The 18,499-nt window shown below is 41.9% G+C and overlaps 2 protein-coding genes across 4 annotated transcripts; one reads left to right on the top strand and one right to left on the bottom strand.

The window, feature by feature from the left end:
* Positions 1-2,456: 2,456 nt before the first annotated feature.
* LOC308372228 (fructose-1,6-bisphosphatase 1-like) lies at positions 2,457-6,956 on the top strand (the record flags this gene model as incomplete). Its single annotated transcript, XM_080847366.1, has 7 exons — positions 2,457-2,626; positions 3,798-3,960; positions 4,647-4,739; positions 5,025-5,165; positions 5,303-5,440; positions 6,322-6,441; positions 6,765-6,956. The coding sequence occupies 7 exons, from the start codon at positions 2,457-2,459 to the stop codon at positions 6,954-6,956; spliced, it is 1,017 nt and encodes a 338-aa protein (XP_080703492.1).
* Positions 6,957-8,713: 1,757 nt separating this feature from the next.
* On the bottom strand, positions 8,714-18,053 carry LOC308372227 (procathepsin L-like). 3 transcript variants are annotated; one of them, XM_080847364.1, is made up of 8 exons: positions 18,002-18,053; positions 16,138-16,270; positions 12,579-12,701; positions 12,263-12,415; positions 11,433-11,657; positions 10,605-10,773; positions 9,497-9,614; positions 8,714-9,049 (listed from the first exon to the last, which is right to left on the bottom strand). In XM_080847364.1, exons 2-8 carry the CDS (start codon positions 16,255-16,257, stop codon positions 8,950-8,952), a joined length of 1,008 nt encoding a protein of 335 aa, XP_080703490.1. In that variant the 5' UTR covers positions 16,258-16,270; positions 18,002-18,053; the 3' UTR covers positions 8,714-8,949. The 3 variants fall into 3 exon arrangements, with proteins under 3 accessions (XP_080703490.1, XP_080703489.1, XP_080703491.1); XM_080847363.1 differs by lacking the exon at positions 18,002-18,053 and adding an exon at positions 17,185-17,329; XM_080847365.1 differs by lacking the exon at positions 18,002-18,053 and adding an exon at positions 16,962-17,017.
* Between the last annotated feature and the right edge of the window lie 446 nt (positions 18,054-18,499).

Raw genomic sequence — 18,499 nt, 5'->3', positions numbered from 1 at the left:
GTCACTCCAGTGATCTATTTAATGCAATTATCATTGTTTACAGTTATTATTAATGTGGGGTTTGCCGTTTATTATGTCAATTAACTGCTCAATCCTTCATCATTCATATAACTCAATAATGATTTCTGGCGAGTCATTTGTTTAGACCGCAAACATGTTATGTCATGAGTTGACTATAGAAATGACTATAGGCCTAGTGGTTGCTGATAAGTGATTTACTGGATTCAGATTTATTGTTCTTATATGAACTGACAAATTGTTGAGCCCTACCTACAGTATCTATGTTGCTAACATAAGGCACACACACTTACACATATTTTGACCAGTTTATAAATAAAGAAGCTATAGTGAGAATTACATGGCGGATGAATATCCTGATTTATATACATGTCAGTATGTGCCAGTGCTGTCTTTTACTTTTCCTGCCCCCTTGTGGCAAAGATGTGAATTGTTTTCCCTTCCACGTGACAGGCTGTCACATCACAACTTCGAAACATTATAAACGCTGAAATAGCAATGATGTATCAATTTCAACGTGTGTGCATTGTACTCATGGAGATCGGATGAATGAAGACCCATTTTGACACTTGTGACTTTGTACTGTGATAAAAAGGTGTTTTTCTGCCTGCAGTTTGTACATGGTTATGATTATTTCCAGACCCTTTTATCTATAGTATAATGTTATATTTTCTATTCTTCTGCTTTCTCCTGCTTTCCTCCTCTCTCTTCTCTGGCTCTCTTCTTGTCCCTTGTCATTCAGTCCCCTCCCTGGTCACTGGATACACGGCTAGGTTCTGCTCAAGCAACTTCAGGCAACTTCAGAAAGAAATAATTATTTATGGGTTTTCCTAAACAGATCACTTTTTAAGCATGAAGGTGCAGTCCTTGATTATCATCCATTACACTTTTTGTCTAATTCAGCTAAATTCTCTTGTCATAATCTATTTCATCCAATCAACATGCTGCTCAGGAGCACAGAAGGTATGGGTATCATTTGATCGACTGATAATCTTAAATATCAACAACCTTTTGCCAGAATTGAGGACTGTGCCTTTAACTATAATGCACTTTTATTGGCCTGGCCAGTTAATATGTGATGATGGTGATATCTGCCCCAGTATTTCCGACATCTTTCATCTGTGAACATTGCCCCACAGCTCTGATAAGTTTGACTGTTTATTGTACAATGAGTTGAGTTGAGTTGACTGTTTGAAATTGTGATCTCGTACTTATCCTAAAGAGTTCGAAGTTGAACATTTAAGCTCTGATGTTGTGAAACCCCTATGTGCTGTCTAAAGCAACCTCCTGTGGCTTGCGCAACACACAACGCAGGTCCTGTTGTTTGACTGTGCCTTCTGTCATCATATTCGTCAACACATGACCTTTGAACTGAACTTTGAGCTGTGGGCATCACTAGGGGGGCATGCAGAGAGAGAGACAGACTGCAATGACGGCAGGAAAACAGAGGTGCTGCAGGGCTGTTATGTGGAGTAGGCTTCATGTAATAAATCAGTAAACGAATGATTAACAGAAGATGTCCCAGATGTGCTTTAATGGGCTCACACAACCCCATGAGATGTCCCAGATGTGCTTTAATGGGCTCACACAACCCCATGATAGTTGCGTATTTAGAACAGGCTTCCAGAGCTTGAGGGTCAGTTCCATTGCCTGTTGGTGTTGGCATTAATTCCTGCTCTTCATCAACTGAATCATTTGCTATATTCAACTTTGTTTCACAGGTTTTAATCAGTCTGCAGATGGTTCACACTGGTTGTCATGACAAGAAGACAAATTGACGGCTTCCAAAACCATTAAAACAGGCATCAGCACTTATTGTCATTGAATGTAAATCATTAGATCCTACTCTTGTGGACTGTACACAGAGCCCAGATTCTCCTCTAACGACACTGAAGCACACCGGGCAGCCTCAGTAATCTACACATGCTAGTTATTCATTTATATCAGTTGCTTTTCTTGCCATCCTTGTGAAATCTTCTAACAACTAGATTATGTATCTCCAAATGCACATGTAGTCTGTCAACACAATGGAACTGAGGCATTTAAAACAGTCTGTAGTGTGTCACTGTGTGTGTGTGTGTGTGTGTGTGTGTGTGTGTGTGGTGTGTGTGTGTGTGTGTGTGTGTGTGTGTGTGTGTGTGTGTGTGTGTATCAACACACACTGAACTTCGCCCCAAACCGACTGAAGTGTAAGCACATGTACGCAATCCCATCAGTTTTACAAGGTTAACTCTGATTGGCTGGCCTTTTATCACACCCCCTTGCTCCTCTCAAACTCTGAGTTTAAGTTCCTCTCCGGGCTGCACAGCAGCCTCCTCTCCTGCCTGTCTGTGTGAGTGACGCGTGCATACACCCAGGCACACACACACACACACACAAGTCACACACCTGCCTGGCCTCTCGTCTCTGGGACCTGACTCCACACCAGCAGCGGCATCATGTCTGATCGGGGCGCGTTTGACACCAACGTGATAACTCTCACCAGGTTCGTCCTGGAGGAGGGCCGCAGAGCCAAGGGGACAGGAGAGCTCACCACCCTGCTCAACTCCATGTGCACGGCCATCAAAGCCATCTCCACTGCTGTGCGGAAAGCAGGAATTGCTAACCTGTAAGTGCTGATTTCTCTGTCATATACAACACCAGCAGCTAACAAAGGCTAGAAGGGGCATAGGGAATATGAACTCTATCAGTGATTCATGTGGTTTCTGGTGGAGTATCACACAAATGGAGCCACTTCTGGTACAAATGCCACATTTAGATTAAACCAAGGTGCATATTGTCCTGTTTGCCAGTGCAAAGCAGAGCCGTTTGACCCTTTGTAGTCACAGAGTTAATTAGTTATTAATTATCAGATCAAGTTGGTTGTAGTTTGTAACCCCCCCTGCCTCAATCCTAGACCTAAAGAAGTTTACTTTTAAAGACACTGAAGTTAAATAAACTTTATTACTTAAAATACAAAAATATGATTTCCATAGATTCCATAGTGATAATGGCATGTTGGTACCTCTGCATGGAGACATTCTAGAGCTTGAAATGCTGCCTTAAATATGATTTAATGTATGTAGTATGTAATGTGCATAGGATGCCTGGACTGAGTATGATATCGTTCATACTGATTACTGCAGGTGGGCTCTCCAACATAGACATTTATTATCGGCTCTATGCTTTCTCATGCAGAAACCATCAACAAAGTCCGGGGTTCATTGTCAGGTTGAACCAAGCACACAATTACAATTCCACCTCTGTCAGTGTTGCATTATATGTCACCTGGCCTTACAGGGACACGGTGTCCTGTCCTGAGAAAGTCACACACATATATATTATGCTACCTCTTGCATAGGCCAGCTGGGGACTGATACTCCCTTTAGAGCTGGGTTCTGATTAAGGTTTACTCCAGGTAAAGGGGGTTCCTCCTTGTCACTGCTGCTATGGGTTTGCTCTTAGGGGGTTCAGCCCCCAGTGAGTGCACAAAGTGATGAGACACTGTGAAATGTTAAATGTGCAATCCACGATTGTAATCCAAGACAGATTGAGCTACTTTATCCTCACTGTTCTCACTATAGCTGTCTTTTCTGTGTGTGTGTGCACTTAAAAAAAAAAAACGTTTGCTGTGGAGCTCAAATATCAGCAGCAACCTTTTGTGTCTGTCATATCATGACCATGAAATCTGAAATACAATGAAATTGAATGTCCCTAGCATGCCGTCATGATTTGAGCAGTTCCACATAAGGGAGATGCATGTTTCAGACCACCAGTTTAACTTAAGCTAACTCCCACAGCTACGGCATTGCGGGGAGCACCAATGTGACAGGAGATCAGGTGAAGAAGCTGGACATTCTGTCCAATGACCTCGTCATCAACATGATCAAGTCTTCCTTCACTTCCTGTGTGCTCGTGTCTGAGGAGGACGACAGGGCCCTCATCGTGGATCCAGATTCTAGGGTGAGTGTAACCTCTGATCCATGCTTCCACCAGTACAGCCTATAACACCCCTTGGGCCGGTTCTCTGGTAGAGGTCAGACAAGTCAATCAGAACCTAAATGATCGAAATGACTGTTCAACTCTAATGACAGATTAAATCCTAATCCAGGAGGGGGGAATTGCGGAGGGCCAAATGGTGGCCAAGTAATGGCAAACTGAAACTGTTGCTTCTGTTATAAGTCAGTATATTTCAACTGAATATTGTATTGCAGATTCATAACATAACCTCGTGCTGCAGGACTTCAGATACAATTGCAGGGTCAATATCTTGAAGTTTAAATAAATATCTTTTTCTGTTCATACTCGGATAAATCATATTATATTTCAAATGAGATATACATTTCGTCAGAGTGGGTACTTCTCGAACTCAGGCCGTTGGTGTTGTTAGTTGAGTGACACATGCCCTAGAGTAGATATTTTACTGTGCGTTTGAGTTGAGCCTATGTTGTTAGTGTGTGTTTGGCTTTCAGTATGTTTGGGTGTATAACAGTGTCTTTGAATATTTGTACACATCTTTTCCTGCTGCTGGTCATCATTTTGAAAATATTCCCAAAAATGAAATGAACATACGGGTGACTCACAATCAATCTCATTAATTCCTGTGAAGGGGTAAGAAGATTCCAAATATTTGTGTCTGTCTCTTCCAGGGGAAATACATTGTTTGCTTTGATCCTCTGGATGGCTCCTCAAATATTGACTGTCTTGCATCGATTGGAACCATATTTGGCGTCTACAGAAAGGTAGGAGTCAAAGTTACGGAGAAGCACACTTACAAACCACAAACACCAGTGGTACTTCTCTGACCCTTGGAGGAGCACCGTCACAGATTTGTGATTAGAATGTTGCTTACAGAAGGTTCCATTTGACAATGTAGTAATGACAAAAAGTGGCTGTTTTTAAATGGCAGTCAATGTAAATTCTAGATCTACACGGTATAATTTTTCTCCCGAAAGTGCAGACCAATGCACTCCAGAGAGGCGAGGAAGGTAACAGTGATGATGAAGAAGGTGTTTTGTATGTTGCAGATGACAGATGATGAGCCCAATGAGAAGGATGCTCTGCAGTCAGGAAGACACCTTGTGGCTGCAGGCTATGCCCTCTACGGAAGCGCCACCGCACTGGTGCTCTCCACAGGTCAAGGGGTCAACTGCTTCATGCTTGACCCGGTAAGCACCCGGTCAATATGGTTCAGATTTTCAGCATCACATCCCCAAGTTGCAATAAGAAGCATTGTGCTGTTGTTAGGGTAAGTGTTAGCAGTATGTTCAGGTTTCTGCGGTTAACTCCCCTGGTGTCCCTGAAGGCCATTGGGGAATTCATCCTGGTAGACCGTGACGTCAAGATGAAGAAGAAGGGGAAGATTTACAGTCTGAATGAGGGCTACGCCCAGTACTTTTACCCAGACGTCACAGAGTACCTCCAAAAGAAGAAGTTTCCTCAGGTGAGCCTCACCTTTAACCTTTTGCCCACATGGCAGGGCCATGCAGGGATACTGCAGTCTCGTGAGACTTAAAGGTAGGGCTGCAGCAATGTCCAAATAACCCTGCTGTATGTGTGTGTAAAAGAGAGAAAAAGTGTGTGTGTGTGTGTGTGTGTGTGTGTGTGTGTGTGTGTGTGTGTGTGTGTGTGTGTGTGTGCGTGTGTATATGCGCATGTGTAGACTTCTGACTACTTATACAGCTTATCCACAGACTGTAGTCTCGACAGGAGTCCCCAGAACTCTTGTCACCACAAGACACATTCATCTAAGCTTGTATTTAACACACTCTAAATTAATACATGCAATGCATGCATAATAAATGCATGTTTCTTTCATCAATTACAGGCCATAGCTTTTTCTAAAGGTGATGATTTCTTAATAAGGTGACCTAACAGAAGTGAGCATTTTTGATAACATGACATTATATTAGTCGTCAGTATATTACAATGAAATCATTCATGCACAGTACGTTTTTCTTGTTGTCACGTGTAACAGGTCAGAACTTTTATTTTTGTGTAATTTCATAAACACATTTATTATGACCTGTTTTATATGTGTGCACAGCAGGGACGTGCACAGGAATTTTGAAGGGCAGTTGCTCTGCCCTGGAAAAAAGGGGCAACACATTACTTTTTTTGTCACAGCCGCTGCCACGCCCCCGTCATCTGATCGCAAATTTTGCCAATATAATTTTAAACTCTCACTAACCGTTGCTGCCACGCCCCTGTGCCTTGATCTCAAATATATATATTTCCTTAGCCCACTCCTGTGCACGTCCCTGGTGCACAGCCCTTATGTATCAGGCCCCTGGGGTCACCTGCTGTCTCTGTGTTCGCTTGCAGGATGGTAGCGCCCCCTATGGAGGACGATACGTGGGCTCCATGGTGGCAGATGTACACAGGACTCTCGTGTATGGAGGCATCTTCCTGTACCCTGCCAATGTCAAGAGCCCCAAGGGCAAGGTGAGAGACCAGATGAGCTGAAGCAGAGTATAGGATACGATTAAGAGCATATCCAAAGGTATATTATAGGCCCTTCAGTTTGTGCTGGTAAAAGAATAACAACATTGTAGCAAGAACACTAGCAGACAGTGATTGTTGGGTGGATTACATTTTTTTGACAACAGCCTAGTGGTTGTCATTATGGTCCGTTTGTAGTTATGCTAGTAAACTCTGGATGCATATGATCTTCATGATACACCTGATGCCATTAAAATAATATATATAATAATATAATTGGTTGCGCAATACTGATGAGAAGGATGGTTGTTTCTGATTGGCTGCAGCTGAGGCTGCTGTACGAGGGAAACCCCATGGCCTTCATCATGGAGCAGGCGGGTGGCATGGCAACCACGGGTAGCATGAACATTCTGGACATCCAACCAGAGACAATCCACGAGCGCTGCCCTGTCGTAATGGGCTCGGCTGACGATGTACAGGAGTACATTTCCATCTTCAAGAAACACCACACCAAGTGAGACTGAAGACAACCTCTTTCCAGTCTAAACACACCCTGGCATACACACACACACACACACACACACACACACACACAGTCATAAGCAGAGACAAAATACATAAGAATATACAGATACCTGCTTTGTAGTGTGGAGGCTTCTGACAGTGAGTGTGTGTGAGGCTGTTGTTTCACGCCAACATCTCAACAGGCTTGTCAACAAGGCTGTTATGAGCACTTTGCTGGCCTTGGTGTCCAGACAGCTTTTGTCTTCCTGTGCTTCTCTTAATGAAAGATAGATTTTTTCAAATAAAACCCGTAAAAGTAACCTGGTCTGATTAGTGCTGTTTGTTGTATTAGAGTGGTGTTATCCATAATGTCCACCAGATGGTGCTGTTCTCATTGCATGCTCACCAGAAAAGCTCAGACCGCCATTCATCAAGAAACCATGAGATTGAAGTGGTTTCATAACAGGTAACATTTTTGTTTTGTTAGGTATTATGCCTTAAAGGGTATAGTTCTTCATCATAATTTTTTGTCAAATTCTGCAAAATTCTTCTCACATTCCTCTAGCTGTCTGTTGCCGTGTGTGCGCTCAAATCAACTCTGATGTTTGTCTACAGTCCTGGCTCTGTAAATGGGAAACAAACAAAGTGGCTCAGACTGAGCAACACGTTATTACAGCCAATCAACAACATTGCTCCAGGAGCCCAGGATTGAGGGGTGCATTTGATTGGCTGTGGAACTCAAATATCAGCAGCAACCTTTCGTGTCTCTCATATGACCATAAAGGCTGAGTGCAGGTGACATGTTGGGGACCCGGGATCTTGTATGAATGCCTACAGCTAAAAAATAGAAGCCAAAAGCACATGGATACGAGATGTGTGTATACATATGCCAATACACTCAGGTTCTGCTTCCCACCTGCCCCATAAAGCTGTTGCTCGGGTGGTTTAGCAGCCAAGGTGACCTTCAGATCTGACCTGTGAACTAGAGTTTCATTTCGTGGTTTTCTTCTTGTCTCTTAGCAGGTCAGATCCTCTGTTAATGTCTGATTTAAGCATCCACACAGCAGTCTACCACCACTACCCCCCAGCAATCTCAGTATGTCAATCACAAACTATAGACTGTACCTACAAACTCTCACAGAATTACAAAGGTTCAAACTCACATAACTGGAGAATGTCCAATTATGATTGCCAATGAGCTACATGGTTTTTCAATGTTAAAGTCTGTGTAGTGTCTTCATATAAATTAGCACTATAGTAGTCAACCATTATTGCAATTATTCTATTATAAAGCCAATTATGTAAAAAACTATAGATAAAAAATAACCGCAAATCAAAGTTACCCTGACCTTTGGTACTCTAATTGTGTTCCTGTGGATCAACTGGTGGAACAAGTAACACACCAAGATCTAACAGAATTAATAGAATGATGCACAACCATATACTCTATACAGTATGTAAACACACACACACACACACACACACACACACACACACACACACACACACACACACACACACACACACACACACACACACACACACACACACACAGACACACACACACACAGACACACACACAAACACAGACACACAGACACACACACACACACACACACACACACACACAGTTGCCGGGCTGGAAAGAAGGATGAATGTTAATGACCAGACGATGAATTCCTTTTTAAAACATTTAATGTATAGAAACACAAAAAGCTAAACAGACTTTGCTCAACAGACACAGCAAACAAGAATTAAAAAGATAGCATACTTATGAAGTCAACGTGTATGATTAACTTTAAAAAAACCTTAAGTATGCATACAAATCCATACGCAAAAAAAACAGGTTTTATGCAGAAATGGTTAATTCCTTGTAACAGTGTTCTAATTGATTCACAGGAGTCCTCTGAATGCCACGACACTGTAAGGCAGCTCTCTTCTCATCTATGGTCTCTATATACTATAAAATGTACCTAAAGCAACAATGGCAAAGCTGGCAAAGATGTGTCACACCAATGGGTAGCTGGCGGCCGTGGCAATGCCGCAGTGGTTCTTTCGGTCCTTGGCCATGTAGATGTAGCCTTTCATTCCCCACTTCTGACTCCAGCTGAAACACACAAGTGAGCCTCCCTAAAGTTAGTGTCACCACCTCAGAACCTCCCCTAAAGTTAACACTAAGTGACATGGCCGTCACCCTGAAGTTAGTGTCAACACCTCAGAACCTCCCCTAGTGTTATCACTAAATGACATGGCCGCCTCGCCTCGAAACATCTTTTCAATCACAGGCACCAACCCTCACTTTGGGGCCATTTCATTTCCAAACAGGAAGACCTTTGGCATAAACAGTACTTTAAATTGCATCTATGATATGTATGTAATTAAGGTTAATTGATTTAGGATATTTTTATTTATTCATGTTTATAACTATGTAGGCACGTAAATAAGGTAGGTTGGTAAATAAGCCACCTCCACAAAGTGCACCTTGTCACAATTTTGCCTTGAATTACTGATACTCTTAGTAAATCTGCCCTTAGCATTTTGCCTCCAAATTCACCTGTTCTTCACGATCCAGTACTTCTTGGCATCGTCCTCTGCTTCCTCAAAGCCATAGCCCACCACCAGCATGCCATGATCCAGCTGTTCACTGCTGCAGTCCTTCTCATAATAGATCCCTGAAGACAAGGCAGAAGGCACTCTGAACCATACAGAACACAATAATAATGATAATGATGGAGAGGATTGTGATTATGATAATGATGGAGATGATTGTGATGATTGTGATGATGTCGATGACGGTGATGATGATGATGATAATAATAATAATAATAATTAACTCACAATAATAAACACATCTATCTACATTACGGGGTGCATCAGTATACCATTATGATGGTATACCGTGATGATGACAAAAACGTGCATGACAAAAATGTGAAGGAGGTGACTTATCCATACTTACCCATATCCATTACACTGAATGAGTTACAGTTTATGCATGGTATAATTAAGCAAAAAGCCCCAAGAGGCCGTGCTTTGCGCTGATTTTAGAACAGGTAAGGGGAGTTGTTAGGCACAACGCGAAGCCCCCTTACCTGTTCTAAAATCAGCGCAAAGCACGGACTCGCGGGGCTTATTGCTTTTCTAAAACTGTTACTACAAATATTGGATATGGTTTCGTTGCCACGCAACCCTTGAAGCAACGCAACAGCCAGATGGAACACTTGCGCTACCGACAAAAAAAGGGGTGCTTATATATTCACATTAATTTGTTTATCGCCATTAATAGTGCAATTGTTGAAATAGTTTTCAAACGGGATCCTCTTTGCGGGTGCAGCCACAGGGGTATCCTGATTTTGACACTTCAGTGTCCCTGATGATGTTGCTGCTCCACATGTGTATGAAATGCACTATATGAATAAAATTGCCTTGCCATTCGCTGCGCAGTAATATGGAATGTTATCATAGAATGTTATGAGGACAACTTGTAAGGTAATGCTGGATTTTACAACGGCTTTTAGCCAATCACAATCAAGGATTGGAACAATCAGTTTTAGAAAATACATTTTAATAACACATATAATATGTTAATGTTACCGCTGACGCTTTCGGTTCAGACAGTAGAGATAGAGACTGGCCAAGTAACCCCGACCTACAGAACTCACCAGACTGATAGAACTGGAAGGACTCATGGCTGGCATCAATGGCCACAGAAACAGGCCCCACCGCGGACACCGCCTTCATTAGGGCATGCTCCTTACCGCCCGGAATGTCCACGAAGCCTGTGTCATTGGCAGAGTTGTAGTCTGGATCATAGTGGCAAGGTTGGTCATCCTGCCAAGGACATGTTTGACAGCAACTTGCATTACTGCTGTGCACTACTGGCGAAAGGGCTGTCTTCAGTACTGCCATACAACTGCAAAACAGCCTCCCACAAACTACCAGTCTAAGATACTCTATTATGATTATTATTATTATTGATGTTAGTATTGATATTTTTAAGGACAAATATTTTACAGCTATATAAATAACTGCTTTATAAACTTAAAGCAGCAGAAAGATGTTTCTGAGGCACTGGCAACTCTGGGGTCACCATCGATGACCTACCACCAGCTCCAGATACTCCACACAGCCTGAAGTAGCCTTCCACCTGACTCTGAGTTGCCACAACGCATAAACCAAGTTTATAAAGCACCTTGAGACTATATATTATTGTTTTGGCGCTATATAAATCAAATTGAATTGAACTGAATAATTCAGTTCTCTATAGCAATATAAAATATTAGCTTCCAAACCTCCTGGTTTAACCTTCTACCTGGCTCTGATGTATCACTAATTCCCCCAGGAGGACTAATTCTGTCCAGGTAGGGAGTTTGGGTTGGGATATCCTTGTAGAGTAGCCTACCACCAGGTCCTAATGTGTCACTAATTAAGTAGCTGCAGAGTATGGCCTTTGCCCTTTACCCTTCACCCATCCCCCATTGTGACCTTACTGTGCCCAGGTAGGGGTACGCATTCTCAGAGTCCAGTCCAGTGTTGTCTTTGATGTACTGGAAGGCCTGGTCCATCAGCCCCCCGTTGCAGCCCTGGTTCCCCTCGGCCCTGGAGCAGTCCACCAGCTGCTGCTCACTGAGGGACACCAGTCTCCCCGTCTTCCTGAAGTGCTGGCCTTCCAAGGCTCCTGTGGTGCTGAACGCCCAGCAGGACCCACACTCTCCCTGTGGTGCGCCACAGAGGGAAAACACAGAGAACGGATCATCCTCTTCAACTCAGCTGGTCTGTGACTGGAGTTTTATAGCCTTTAACTGGTGTGTGCCTGTGTTGATATAGCACTTAGCTGTTCTGTGACTGGAGTGATATAGCACTTAGCTAGTCTGTGACTGGAGTGATATAGCACTTAGCTAGTCTGTGCCTCTAGTGATAAAGCACTTAGCTAGTCTGTGCCTCTAGTGATAAAGCACTTAGCTGGTCTGTGACTGGAGTGATATACAGTAGCACTTAGCTAGTCTGTGACTGGAGTGATATAGCACTTAGCTAGTCTGTGACTGGAGTGATATAGAACTTAGCTAGTCCGTGACTGGACTGATATAGCCTTTAGCTAGTCTGTGACTGGAGTGATATAGACATTTACATTTACATTTAGTCATTTAGCAGACGCTTTTGTCCAAAGCGACCTACAAGGGAGAGAACAATCAAGCTAAGAGCATTAAAAACCTGGTGTAACAATAAATACTGCTTATTTTTTCAAGCAGAAAAAAATTAAAAACGACAGAGCACTTAGATGGTCTGTGACTGGACTGGCATTGCACTCATTGAAGCTCACCTGGTCTTTGATTGGAGTGACATAGCCCTTCTCTCTCCAGTCCACCTGTTTAGGCACCAGAAGGAAATTGGGCTCAATGAACAGTGAGCCTCTGACCCTTCGGTCAGGCCCGCGCTTGAAGCCATTCAGCACTTGTCTGAATTCCTCATTTGTCTGTGGAACAAGATTGGGAAACCATTAGACGTAGTAATGCATAAAAATGTCACTTTCACATACTGGTCAAGTTTAGAAAAATAAAAAACAACTTCTCACATGTTCTTTGGCTGTGTCTAAGGCTCACTGCACTTCTGCATGCCTTACCATCAAGCACACTTACCATGTCACCAAAATGGTTCATGCCCAGGCGGTAGCTGTGCTTGCCCAGAGTCTGCTCCAAGTTGTGCAGCTCAATCTTCTTCAAGTTCTTCTCCCACACCACCCTTCTCCAGCCTTCTTCTTTCTGATGAGTTTCAACATATGTTATGTATACATATGTATATGTTACTCCAACACCACAGACGGAGCCAGAACTCCATAATACCCTAGTCCAAATTACAAACTTGTTGACTCAGAGGCGTGTGCAACTATATATAATCAGTGTTGGGGAGTAACGGAATACATGTACCGGCGTTACGTATTTAGAATACAAATTACGAGTAACTGTATTCCGTTACAGTTACAATTTAAATCGATGGTATTCAGAATACAGTTACATTGTTGAAATCAATGGAATACATGACGGTACTTCTCTATTTCACGAGTTTATTCACTCTCTAAATAAAATAAGGCAACTTTATGCATTTCCCAGAAGCCCCAACATGAAAACGAATGAAAATGTTATTTGCGTGATCAGTCTGCTAATGGAGTCTGAAGAGGAGCAGGTGCCGTGCCAGAGCCGGCACAAGAGAGCCAGGTCAGGAATGCGTTTCTATCCTGGAAATTTAATAAGCATTTCATGTTAAAGCAAGAGAAGGGAGGACGGGATATAACTGTGCAACAACCTCCTTTCGGCTTCGAAAGACTCCACCTCCAACTTGAAAAAGCATCTAAAAGTAAGTGACCAGTAAAACTACAGCTTCCCTTGGCTAATTCAAAATAAACTTACTTTAAGATGCTTCTTCAAAAATCTAACCTCAGTTTAAGCGAACACAGGCAAATTTTAGCTAACGTTAGCTAGCATGTCAAACAGGGCTAATCACAGTCTTTCAACGGCTTATTTTCACTTCACATCGCAACAAAATGACAGATAAGCACTTTGAGCAGGCTCTCCTGCTGAGATACAACCGCACTTTACTGGGGTGTGTGGACATGTAGGCCTACAGTAGGCTAGGTGGGTCATATATGTAGGTAGGTGGCTCAAAACATAGGGGAGACTGGGGATGGTTGTAACAGGGGAGAGTTGTAACACTACCAATTCCACGAATCAGGGATAAGATATGAGTCATTTGACCGTCACAGTTTCCTCAGGCTTCCTTTTCGATCCCACATGGAGATTTACCTGTAGGTGCTGCTGTCTCTTCAGAAGTTACAGCAGAAAATCGAATTCTGAGTTAAAAAGTAAAATAAAATAATGACATAATATTTTGTTTTGAACTTCTACCGTTGTAAGTAATGTTGTATGAGTTATATCAGGTTAAACTATGCACTCTCATGTAAAGAATGGTGTATCAACTTCCTGCTAATTCCAAAGCACCATCCTAATACAGCTAGCTAAACAATGGCCGACAGGGGCGGGGTAAGTTGTAACACGTGTTTTTACAAGCATTCCCTTACATACAACTAAGAACATTTTTTGTGATTTTGGCAATTCCTGGTATTTTATGTAGCTTGTGCCACCAGGCATGCACTCCAGGCCTTACCAATTTCATTTTCCAGCATTGTGACTCTGATTAACAATGCATTTAATTTGGTTGCTCTTGTCACCATTGTGACTCAAGATTGGATTTCATTTGTTTGGTGTCTATGCACATATACTCCCAATATTTACATATATTGTATTGTTGACACCACATATTGTAAATAAAACTGTTGTTTTGGCACATCACTTGGAAGTACCCTTAGTTTTTCTGCATTTTGTCTACCTGTTACAACTTACCCCAGTATGTGTTACAATCTACCCCGCTAGTGGGGTAGGTTGTAACAGAGGACCACCTTGTATTTGTCATCATCTCACAAAGTCCGTGATACAGTTATAGAAATTTAAGTTATTGCCATTTGTAGTAGACATATGTGAGTACTTTGTCTAAAATTTTCAGACGTGTATCTTTAAAATAAAAGGTAGTTTTAGGTGCTGAAGCAAAAAGTGTTACAACCATCCCCAGCCTCCCCTACTGCTCTTCAGGTTCACAGGCATTCACAGGCAATGCATGTAAATTGACGGCCTCATTTCTGTGTTAAATCAATTGTTATCTTTTTTCATTTGACATTCGTATAAAAGCAACACCTTTTGTCACCTATGTTCTGTACAACTTTGACATTTTGAATAGGTTTTTGCTGCTAGCCTTTGTTGTTATATTACCAAGAAGTAATATTGGTTTTTGAGTTTAACATTGTTTCATGTGGGCAAAATGATATTTGATTGCATAGTTTAAAAAAATGATATTCTTTGCCATCATCTCATTCAGTTTGAGCTTACGTTTTGTTTTGATGGACAGTTTTTAGTGTGTCATTTTTCACAGCTGAGAAAATAAAGAATAAAGAAACTATAAAGGGAAAATAGTGGCTACTTTAACCAAGTAAAACCTCTTTTGCGTTAACATGGTCTTATAGTCTTTGTTCCTCTACAGCAAATTATAGTACAATAAAATTGCACTTTCAGGGAGACTTGGGCCCAACACATTCAGCCAGTTGGAACAGTAGAACACACCAGAATAGGCCTGTTTAGTAAGCAGGATTTGATGGCCGCATTCCTACACTTATAAAATGCAATTCAATGTGGAAGTATTCCAAGTATTCAGAATACAATACTCAGATTAGTTAATGTATCGGAATACGTTACAGATTACATTTTTGGGCATGTATTCTGTATTCTGTATTCTGTAACGGAATACGTTTTGAAAGTATCCTTCCCAACACTGTATATAATTATATAAGATATTGAGATTTCAATATACTGAAATCATACGTTATGGTTATGGTTAAGGTATTAAGCAGACACTTTTGTCCAGAAGTAGATCTTACTACCAAGACAAGCAGGTCAAGTAGGTTTCAAACTAAGTTGAGAACTTGCCTGAAGAGACCATCCTTCATTCACTGTACTCAAACTTGCCATATGCAACAAGAGCACAACAGAGACTGTTAACGCAGGAGACAAACTTCTAATTCTTATCTCATTAAATCACTAAGGGAGCGATAGGATGTGACCTCGACTCCACCAGTCTTTGACATGAAAACCTCCACAGCATGGACTAAAAACATGTTACCCTTGTTTGAACACATACCTGCCCATGCAGGCCCCACACTAAGACTTGCAAACATACATACTTACTACAAGAAGTAGTAAGAAACGAATACATACATACTTACAAAAATATGTAGTAACACTTATATACCCCTACTTCATGTAGTTTGGCTAGTTATCAATTAAATAATTGCCAGTGTTTGACTCAAAAGCAGTGTCATACTGGATGAAGCAATAACAACATTGATTGTCTGTTGTCATTCAAATCCAATGATGAATGTGTCAGAAATGCAGATAACCGAGCAAACATAAACATTCTAATCATTTCATTTCAAACTGACCTTTAACAAATGTTAAAATTAACCTCTGCTATTATGTTACAACGATTCATGGCGAGAAAAATAAACTGATTGACTTAACTGTTGTGCCAAGCTAAAAACAAAAAAGAGAGACACTTTTAAGGACACTTTTAAGACACTGTGATGTTGCTACTCACCGGATGGTAATCTTTACTGTGCCAGCTCTTCCATAGGTGCCACTGATCGTCTAGTTGAGTGTCTGTGTTGGGACCAGCCAACACACTGGCGCTCAGTGTAAAGAGCAGGAGATACAACATAATGACCGCACAGCTAAAAGCCAGAAAAACACACTATTAGTGGCATTTAGATTATAAGTGGGCTGTATCAGCTATATCGTATCAGTCGAGTAATAGTGGAGGACACACTCAGGTGACACGAACAAACAAGCGCAAAGCAGATGCTTTGGAGACATGGATGACGAAGGCTCCACTATAGAAGTATGTAGGCTTCACGAAAAGACTGCCATGTGACTTCACTAATCGGACATGAACCGTACTCAGCCTTGTCACGAGTTGTCGGATTGCCCTGGAAAGCTATTAGTTTGTCCAAAGGAGATAAAGAACCCCGCAGGAACTCGAAACAAAAAGTGGGGTAAACTAGTAAATCCATACCCAGGTCGAAGTGCCACCCTGTCGCTCAAGGCGCTGCTTCATTCTAATGTGAAATATACCGCTGTGTGGCGTTCTTCCACCAAACATGACCTCGAACATAATATTTTCTTTTTTTTAATTATACAGCGCCAATAACAACTGAAATTGTCTCACTGTGCTTTACAGAGCCCAGAACCAGAGGACCCATAGAACAAGCACTAAGGCGATGGCGTAACAGACTACGGTACCTAAGTGCAAGCGGCGTGCAGTTAATCAGATGAAAACACAACAACAAAATTACTTTTAAATTATTCGAAATGAAAAGGCTACATAACAAATGAAATGCATTGTCAAACTTCGCGTGACTTTACCTAGACCTTCAGAGTGAATACATAGACGTTTATTCCTCTCGAATAGCCTAGTTCGGTTTATTTCTGTTTAGGCTCGACTCTCGAAAACAACTATCGTTGTATAGGCCTACAAGATAGCACACTGCAGTAGCCTATATTACCCCACACAAACGCCGAAGAGACTTGCAGCTGGTTTGTTCCCAAAGCAAAGTTTACTAAAATGTTCATCTTTATTGTCACTTACCTCAACTTTATAGCGCTCGCTTGTCAGGCAGCAGTGGTCGGTGATTGGTTTAAATTAATTAGCCCGCCTCCAGTAAACATATCTTTAGTGGAATCCTTGTGATGGTTGACCACAGGTCACGCACAGATTCGGCAGGATGCTTGGGGACGCGCTGCGAGATGGAAAGTGTCGCACTGTATTGAAAGCGCAAGCCAACTGATTTTCAAACAGAAGCGCGTTATCGCCCTATTACTTTCATGGAAAACATGCAACTCAATAATTTCTTAACGTTAAACTCTTGCTCCTACGTGATGGACCGAACTGTTAATGCTGTGTAATTGGAGACATTGCAAAAGATATTGCATTCCTTAAAGTGTATAGCATGACTTGCATTCCCAAACTTCACAAAGGCACAGCTCAATTCACCGCTGCATCATGCTCATATAGCCTCAGTATCAGGTTAATGGTGAAGCTTATGCATTCACTTGAGAAAATAGCTCTGATAAGCTACTTGAAAGCTACATTTTATGGACGAAGTCATTGTCCTGCCTGTTTAGTTTTATCCAGTAGCTGAAGACAAATGTAGTGGAGTCAAAAGAACAATATATCCCAACAACTCAAAACAAGAGTGAATACCAACAGGAGAATAGGAGAATGTTGGCACATTTTCATGGGCGCCGCAACCTACATACTCAGCTGTGTTGCTAATCCCACAAATGCATGTTCCTTACAAATGTGGCACCATTTAAAAGGGAACTAACAGGCTATCCAACGGTATAAGATGTATTGCAGAGAAGCATTGTTACAACAAAGAAATAACAAACACAAATGTCCTTACTTGTTGTGCTATGTCTAGCAGTCACTGGTGATTTGTCCAATCTCCAAAGTTGTTAGCCTGAAATAAAAACTCGCCACTGCGCCAAAAGTTAGTAATGGACAAAAAAATATCACATCCGTAGTGGTTTAGCACTGCCATTGAGAACAAATGGGAAACGGTTTAGGGCCGTTTAGCTTAACTATTCGTAAAAATGGGTACGTTTTCCTACAGAGTTTGTGCCAATCCTCGTTAGTATAGTGGATAGTATCCCCGCCTGTCACGCGGGAGACCGGGGTTCAATTCCCCGACGGGGAGGTAACATTTAGCGTTTTTTTACATTTTACCAGAGGTCGCGCGATTGCATAATTTCACCTGATCTCCCATCGTTGACACATTTGCTCTGCTGGATCCATAATGATCGCGATGTTCTGTCAGGTCTCCGGAGTCGGGAAGCGAACCCAGGTCGCTGGACTGATAATCGTGTTAACGCTTATTGAAGACCCTGGAGTAGAGTCAAAA

The sequence above is a fragment of the Sprattus sprattus genome (genome assembly GCF_963457725.1).
Source record: "Sprattus sprattus genome assembly, chromosome: 11".
In the NCBI taxonomy this organism is placed as follows: domain Eukaryota; kingdom Metazoa; phylum Chordata; class Actinopteri; order Clupeiformes; family Clupeidae; genus Sprattus; species Sprattus sprattus.
Note: the sequence above shows the minus strand (reverse complement) of the source record. Positions and strands in the feature narration are given on the sequence as shown.

Bases quoted from the DNA above. Each gene is read 5' to 3' on its own strand.
- LOC308372227 (XM_080847364.1), bottom strand. From the start codon at position 16,257: ATGTTGTATCTCCTGCTCTTTACACTGAGCGCCAGTGTGTTGGCTGGT. The intron at 12,702-16,137 runs GTGAGTAGCAAC...GAAACTCATCAG, and splicing joins ACAGTAAAGATTACCATCCG to AAAGAAGAAGGCTGGAGAAG. The intron at 12,416-12,578 runs GTAAGTGTGCTT...CTTGTTCCACAG, and splicing joins TGAACCATTTTGGTGACATG to ACAAATGAGGAATTCAGACA.